The sequence below is a fragment of the Atractosteus spatula genome, chromosome 3, assembly GCF_055471065.1.
Source record: "Atractosteus spatula isolate fAtrSpa1 chromosome 3, fAtrSpa1.hap1, whole genome shotgun sequence".
Lineage (NCBI taxonomy): Eukaryota > Metazoa > Chordata > Actinopteri > Semionotiformes > Lepisosteidae > Atractosteus > Atractosteus spatula.
Genome location: NC_142708.1, coordinates 37593744 through 37602413, shown reverse-complemented (window position 1 = coordinate 37602413; position 8670 = coordinate 37593744). Strand labels below are relative to the sequence as shown.

Sequence of the window (8670 nt, the reverse complement as noted above, 5' to 3'; positions counted from 1 at the left end):
GTCTCTATGTTGGCCCACCAGGTATAAACATCTGTTCTGACCAAACTATCATATTCTCCTCCCCACATGTCCGGATGGTTCCCAGGCTGAGGTGGATGCTACATCACTGCCATGGATTCAAGAGGGACATTGTGGATATAGCTATCATTTAGGAGGATTTCGCTGGTCTACAGAAATCTGCATGGAGTACTGAATACTGAGTACTTAATACCCTCATTCATTTATTTCTTTTTTTAATTGTATAATGTTAGCACGCCCAAAAGTTTTTACAGCCAGTAGACCCCTAGAGGTTATTTTTCTCCTTACTAAGAAGTTTTTGGTTCCTCTCCTCCATTGTCTTCTGGTCTTTTCTGTTCTGTATTCACAACATGTACGTTACTTTCATTGTTAAGTGCCTTGGGGCAACCTTGTTGTGAAAGGCTCTATATAAAAAAATGGAATTGAATTGAATTTTCACTTTTCTTGCTTTGTTTCTTTAATGCTTAACAAAGCTAGTGCTAATAGTATTTCTGTATCTTTAAATTAACATGAGTTTGGAGTTTGGAAATTATCTGGTGACATTAACAGTGTCAAGGGTTACAGGAATAAATAAAAAATATTAAACACATGAAACAAATGCCAGAAAAGACATTTGTGGAGTGGTGGATTAATTAAGTTTAGGAATATCAATTTAGGAATATTAGGATGTTCATAATTTGGATATAATGGTGATATGTCATCACTTTAATAGTTCTGCTTTGGAAAAGGGTTTAGATACCACCATTTCTGGTCGGACAATTCCAAATCTTTGCACAGTTGGACCTGTTTTACCAGCTGCTGCACTACAAAATCTAAACATCAAAAAAGCATGACCAATGTTTGTAATTATATATATTCTGAGGTATTATCAAAGTTTTGAGAAAAAGTTTCATGAGTATCTAGTCTCATAACTAGATGCTGTCAAATTCTGATTTTTGACCAATTAATTCATAATTTGGTAAGTCATTTAAGCAATATATACCAAACCTATCACTTACAAAAACAAAAATATCAGACAAATATTAAAATATTTTTTAAATGGAGCATAGATCATATAGGTTAATTAATTATGCTGATTAACATTTGCTTTAATCAACTACTATGACCCCTTATCAACTATTACGATATTAGGCTACTTTTGGAAGCAACACATTCTTTGTAGCAAGTTGCTGTTGTGGTGTTGTGTGATTCTGCCTTATTCTTCCCTGTGTGCAGTGTTCCAAAACGTTGTGTTTCCTTTCTTCTCTTTTCAGCATGGAAGAAACCGTTACTTGTCCTTTTGCAGCCTATGCATGCTGATGCAGCTACCTACTTGAATTTCTTCACCACACTTGCTGACTTCCACTATTGCAGTCTGCATGAAGCTTGATAAGTCACTGAAAAAAACTTGTCTCCACTGATTGCATGTCCCCCTGCGCTGTTGCTCCACTATACTGGGGATACAGTATTTCTGTGTTTTTTGTATTCTTGATTTGCACTTGGCCTTCATTGAATACTGTATATCAAAACTTTTCATCAATATACAAAATCTATATACTTTATTTTTCTAAAACCATACATGCACAGAGTGATAAATGTTTTTGATGCTCAAAAGATATAGATCAACTAAGGTAAGGTATATCATCAAAATAAAAATATATCTGAGAAGCAGATATACAGTACTGTACATCAAAGAAATTAGCATGTATGTAATGGGAAAAAGCTTACATTTACAGGAGCAGCAGAAGAGAGGCTTGTCCTTGACATTAACAGTCTTCTTTGTTACAAGGTTTAGGAACTTCCTTTAAACCTAATATAAAACGTGTCAGTGTATATAATGTATTTTACATGCTATGAAAAACATTTAGCCCTGCATAGTTCACACTTACAGGTCAGGAAGTGAAGTGTAACCCCAAAGGCCAGTTGTAGGTTGTGGGTGTTGTTAACAAGGCCCTAGTATTGGAAGAATGAGTGGCACTGGAACAGGTGTGACCCATGCAGGCAGTCTATCAAGTATGGTGAGAGACTGGCAGCCACACATGAAAAGCAACTTTTTGTGTGAGATGAGTACCCAGTAAAGGGCCTACTCAATATACAGTTCACTCTTTAAAATTAAAATAAATCACAGGCTTAGAAATCTGACAGTATCAGTCAACAATTCATGTCAGCACTCACTTAAAATAAGTGCTGTCAACCATCTTTTAGGCATTTAAGAATTTTGAACTCTGAATGACCCTGTATATGTACATCATATACTATGGTATAAAATTAGCATTTAACCATCCTTCCTGTCTCATTTCCTTTGGTACTCTTCAGATGTAATAAAATTGAGCCCACTGCATTTTTAACAATCTCCGTTAAAAAGTAGTAAACTATTTTAGGTTTAAAACAGGTCTTTACATTTTTTTGTGTGTAAAGATGACATACACTTGGTATATTCAAGGGGCCTAAAAGTCTTTTAAAAGTTTTGCTATAATTATGGCTAATCTGCTAATATTCAACTTTCCTTAATACCATCCCTTAATTTAAGATATTTAAATAGTACTAAATCTTTTTGTGTTACAGACTTCAGCTTTATAACTGTTTCATCCCTCTATATTGTGAATATAATGCCACTGCCTTTTATATAACTGCCTTTTATATAACTAAATATTCTAACTCATTTTAAAGTATTTCACACTTAACACAATTGCCTTCAACCATTTCCTTACAGAAAAATTCAGGAGAATAAATATCATTCATAATTCTCTTTGAAAATAGACTTTGTAGTATTCTCTTGTATTACTATTTGTAGTGGGGGTAAAAATGACCCATAAGTATTAGGAACACTTTCTTTCACAAAACAGGACATGTTGAAAAACTTAAATTCTCCACAAATTCTGGGAGGAAATTTTCAACATTGGGAAGTAACTGTTTCAGGTACCCATCACAAGAGGATTCATATAGCACACCATTTTGTAAAAACAGCAGCAAGTTTAATTCTGGAAGGAAGTTTTAAGAAAGTTCACAATGTTTTAAACCTCAAAGAAAGAAAAATACCAAAAGGTGGGGACACATGAAAAGTGTAACAAATGCGCAGTTTATAAATTAAACAAGAAACTGAAGGTGGACAATATTTAAATATGTTTCTTAAAATACGCTTTATCAAGGCATAACAAAAGAAATAGAAATATTAACATATACTTTAGACTCACTTTTCCATGGCAAAAACACATGAAAGAATTAACAGTAATATGAAATTATTTTGAAAAAAAATATTTTTCTTTTATTACATATCTCTTGGTCATATATAATTATATGGTGTATTTAAGCATTTTGCATGTATGCTACCAACTGAAGTAGATAAACAAATTGATTAAATTGATATACAAGTTTAACAAACAGATTAAAAAAAACATCATAAACTATGTGTTATAATATCCATTCCATGAATTTGCTTCATGCTCTGAGCTGGACAAAAATAGATGAGTAATCTGCTTAACTAAGGATAGCGGCGATTAGGTTCAGCATATATTATATATTATATTATAACTTTATAATTTCCGACGAATTACAGAGAGGAAACAGTCTGACGAATGCAAGACATTATAGATTCAGAACAGTTGCACTTTATTTTTAAAATGTTCTAGGAAAAGGCTTGAACAATATTAATGGTGCTGCTGATGAAAAAGATATCTGGCATATCAAAGCTTTCATAGAAGAATAATAAGGTAATAAAATACATTTATTTTAAAATATACAAATAAACCAAATTCAGAGTACTTAATTTATCAATACTATTTTTTTGCACAGATTGATTTTCTCAGTGCACTTTCTGTGAACAAACTGAAATGGTTGTCAGTTGATATCAGACTCTCCTCACTCCACATTTAATCACGCTCTCAGGGTTATATGGTAAAATGCATCAAAATGATTGCATATTTAACTTCAAAAGATACCTATGCCTCTGTGGTCTTAAGAAACATATTTTGCTCTTAAGAAATACATCTATTTCCTGAATCTATGAGGAGAAAGGGTTAATGCATATTTTGGTTAAATATAAACTTAAAGGTGATGAGAAACACCTTATCTCAGCATGGACATAGAAAAACAGTAGGTGTACAATGCATATTTTACTAAATGGGAGACCTAATTTCAAAGCTACCCAATCCTTACAAGGTTTTTGTGCATACTGTGCCCTCCGGTGCCACGTATTACAGGGATGCCTGACCAGTCTCAATAGTGCAATATATGCATCTTTCGTTTTGAAACATATAATTACATCCTCCTGTCTAGCCTTATAAATCTTTTTGAGGCCAATTAAAGACTGCCTTTAGCATGCTTTTTCAAAAAGGGGACAACTGCAGAGGGTAGTGCGTCTGCTCCTCATAAATAGGTTTGCAGATAACAAACACATCAAATAAATTAAGTAAAGAGGCTAATGTATCTTCTTTTAACAGTCAACAAAAGTGTGCATGGCTATAATGAGCAGGGGTTTACATTAACATGAAGGTTACATTTAACCTTCATCCAAATAAATAAGAAAATCATATTAAACAGGAGGAATAAATCCCATTTTGATTTTTGTTTTCCAAATATATTTGAGTTGCAGCACCACAATTTCATACATTGCAAGCTTCAACTTGTTTAAAACTAAAATGTCATTGAAAATTAGAAAGAATAGGGAAAATGAGAAAGTCAGACTGGCAAACAAGAACTGCACTATAGAAAACAATAAGTTTTAAAATTTCAATGCTTTAAAGATAAGCCGATCATTTAAAGTAATATTTACATAAGGTTGCAACCAATCTTAAAACTTATTGCAGTTCCAATATTGTGTATTACAAAAGGGATCTCTTACAATGATACATTACTTTACCCATTATTATCCATTATATTATATGTACCTTTGACAAACTATCACATACTGTAAGTACATCCTACAAATACCTTTTTGTCTTTCACGTAGTGCATCAGCAAAGAACAAGACAGCTGAGATCAAAGTATTGTATACACAAAACATGGCTTTGTGTAAACAAGGAGAAAACAAAGAAGAAAGAAATATTATACTAATGAGACAATGTATTACAAAGACAAAAAACCTTCTATTTTAATTTTTTCTGTGAATTTAACCAAGTAAAGTAAAATGACTATATACCGTAACTGCAGGTTCTGTCTAATCATGGGTTTCAAAGGTACATTGAAGCCTGCACTATGTACACCTACATGTTTAATAAATATTAAACTAATTTAAATTTTAAAAAATCTAGGCTAAAAATCTAGAAAAATAGGGTTTTTGCATTTCTATAACATTATAGAATAAGAAGCTGTTTCCATTTTGGTGGCTTATGTGGTAACAGCATGGCCAATTAGCCTAATATTTTAGGTGAAATGTCATTGGGATGGAGAGCTGTGTTGTGACTCGTATGTAAATAGCTCATTAATATAGGTTATTAACAGCCTTATGCTTTCAAGTTAAAAAGCATAAGAGAAAAAGAAATAACTATACACATTTTCTTTATCCATCTAAGCAAGCAGGTTTTATGTAATTGTCATAAATGAAAGTTAAGCGCAAGATTACACAAGTGGAAAGCTATATGTAAAAAATAAAATAAAATATTTTCCAGCAGTCTCACAGATTTGGAAGTTGACCAAGAGAATTATTTATGTCCCCTGCAATTTTCGATGAAGAGCACAAAAGAATAATTAGACCAGGACGTTTTGCAACGCTCTTCCCATCTCGCGCACTTGCATGCCCACCAAATGTGAAATGTTCGCCTATTCCCCTCAAACATGATGGTTGTTGAACTTATTTTTAGTGTCATTTGATAAGCTTCCCTGCTTGCAGAGAGACATCCCACTGACCCAGCCACTGGTCATTGTCTATACCAGTTCACATCAAAGCAGGCGCGCTTTGTCAGGTTTCGACTCGAATATCCATTTTGCATCTGAAGTACCGTATCGAAAGTGACTAGATCGTTCGAGCCTTTTTCTTCAGCTGCTGCCTTCTTCCTCCCCCACAGTGTTTCCGCTCACACTAACATCATTTGGGACTGTCAACGTGACAGGGCGGTTGAAAATGTTACAACAAATATGTATCGGACATTGTTTTTGTAAGGGTCCGTGCGGCCATGAATAGAATTTGAGGAAAATGAATAATAGTGTGCACTTTCTTCTCCACTTTTTTATTCTAAGCTTGTCTCAATGCTACCAAGACATAGTGCTACTCAAAATCTGGATAATGCAAATACAGTAATAGGTCATTCAATGTCAAAAGGCATAAAAAAGATGAGCAAAATCTTCACAGGCTGCTGCTTGCTGTTGCCTTTAATTATATTAATTAAACTTTGAGATTCTCATGCAAAGAGAGTTGCTGGATTGTGACGCAGAGGAGCCCTTGGAGATTTGAAGTACTAGAGGTGCCAGCATTGACACTGCTGAATTAGTACTAAAAAAGTCTAAAAACTGATAGATGTGTTTACAGATCATGATGCTTTATGTGTTACTGAAGTGAAAATGAATAAAAAAATTGGAAAAAACCACCAGCAACCACGTCAAGGACTTGAAGCATCACTCCCTTAAACCTTGCCAAGATCTTTGGATACAGGCTGTCTTGCTGTAGAATAACGCTCTATTAATTTTTCTGTCCCGAGTGTATAATGAAAGAAAGGTGTCTTCAAAAACTAAAGGGCAAAGTCTCGCTGCTTTCAATACCTTGGGGCGTCCTGTCTACATTTTGTCATGCGTGTGCACTTTTCAGTGTTAAAATGACAAGATCTGCAGTCAGAAAGCTCCCGCTAGGCATTCAACGATAGTGGAGTTAGAAAGATTTTGTGATGAGACATCGCCAAAAGGCAATGGACTTTTGCACTTGTTAGGCCCATTGGGATTATTTTTATTTCCACGCCAACGGCAACCAGCTTCATTCTCTCTGTTTTTTTTTTAAATAGCTGCCGTCTGTGTCCATGAAATTAGGTTTTTCACAGAAGGCACAATATGGTCAGAATATGTTAAGACTTTGGTGTGCACAAAATGCTAACCACAACTGAGTGGCAAAAACTGAAACATACTGTAAATACTTCTTTTAATACAATTTAAAAAATAAGATAATAAAATGAACTAGGTCAATAAAATATAAAGATTTCATAAGGTGCTTAACAATGCATTGCTATTATTAAAGACCTTGCATTCTGAGGTAAAGGGATCCTAATGCCTTTTGAAGTGCACAAAATGGAGGGAAGCAAAAGTGGTTTTTAGGCAAAATGTGAAGTCCTATGAAAACTGCAATCTTCTGTTGTCTTCAGTAGGTAGTATCTTGTATTTAAAAGGTCCAGGTGCTTGTCATCTACTGTGTTTGAACACGACTGAAATTTATACATCGGCCCTAAAAGGAAGAAAGAAAAAGAGGATATTATCGGCAAAATAACTAAATAATAGTATATAAAATCACTAATCATCATAAACAATATGGAATTTTCTTTTTTGTATATCAATAGTTTTAAACAGGGACATCAAATAAACTTTTTTAATTAAAAATATTAAAATATCATTATAAATAGGGTGTCATTTACCTTAAGGTTGGACTCATTATGAAAATTAAAGTTTATTTTTGTAGATGTTAAAAAATAGATCACAGTTTTAAGATGATATGATGTATAATAACTCATAAAAACACACAAATACATTTTGCCTGTTTGCAGATGAAGTGTTGATACATTTTATACATTTCTTCACAAAAATGAACAATTGTGCAGATACTGTAATATTTTTGGTATAAGTACAAGCAATATTTATAATAATGGTGTTACCATACTTACCACCACCTCCAAAAATACATCAAATGTGTCTATTTAAAGAGCACTACATTTGGAACAAAATGTGTGTTATTTTAATCATTTCGCTTTATTCAGACATCTTATCTTTAAACATTTCAATTTTGCATGTGTCCTCACGGGACTGCACATCCTATACCGGAGGTAAACACTGTTCCAGATATATGAGACAGAACAGAATAGCTGTCTATGCCTCTATAACTTCTAAGCTGAGTGGCAAAAAGAGGGAGCTCTAGCACTGCTTATATCCATTGAGAGGAACACCTACTGCTAAACGATGTAAAATAATGTCTGAGGCAGTCTTTCAATCCTGTCACATCAACTGAAAATAAAAAAATCTGATAAAATCATTATTATTAACACTGCTACTATTATTATTCATAGATGTATTAATAGTAGTAGCAGGTTGTAACAACAAAACTGGACATTATTTTTTGCCTATGAGTATTTATTTATTCAGCATTTAAACTGACAAAAGTACAACCAAATAAGCCACTTTGTGAATTTGAATTAGTACATTACTCCCTGATTCCTATGGTAACAGGCTTTACTGCGTCTTCTAAGCTCTTCATTGTATACCCTCTGCATTTAATCTTACATGGTAAACAAATAAGGCACATCAGATGCTGTTTTGGCCACAAACACCAGAGTGGATAAGTTCACTGGATTTTCAGCATTAAGTCTAGAGATTCAAATCTGTCCTAGGCACAACGGCTGAAAAATCATTATGGTGTGAAGGCTATGCAGGTGTGACACAATACGTTTAGATCCATTCCTGCTCCCCAGTGCTTAGAAAACTAGTACTGATCTGGCAACCTGAGCTGAAACAAGGCCATGCTTAACAGAAGCAGAAAAATGACTG

At 33.8% G+C, this 8670-nt stretch overlaps 1 protein-coding gene across 1 annotated transcript in view; it reads right to left on the bottom strand.

The window, feature by feature from the left end:
• Positions 1-2950: 2950 nt before the first annotated feature.
• The window catches only part of antxr2a (ANTXR cell adhesion molecule 2a), a 234761-nt gene continuing 229041 nt past the window's right edge, over positions 2951-8670 (bottom strand). The window contains exon 17 of the mRNA XM_088911903.1: positions 2951-7360. Coding sequence (XP_088768029.1) covers positions 7322-7360 — 39 coding nt within the window. The 3' untranslated portion in view covers positions 2951-7321. The remainder of the gene's footprint in view (positions 7361-8670) is intronic.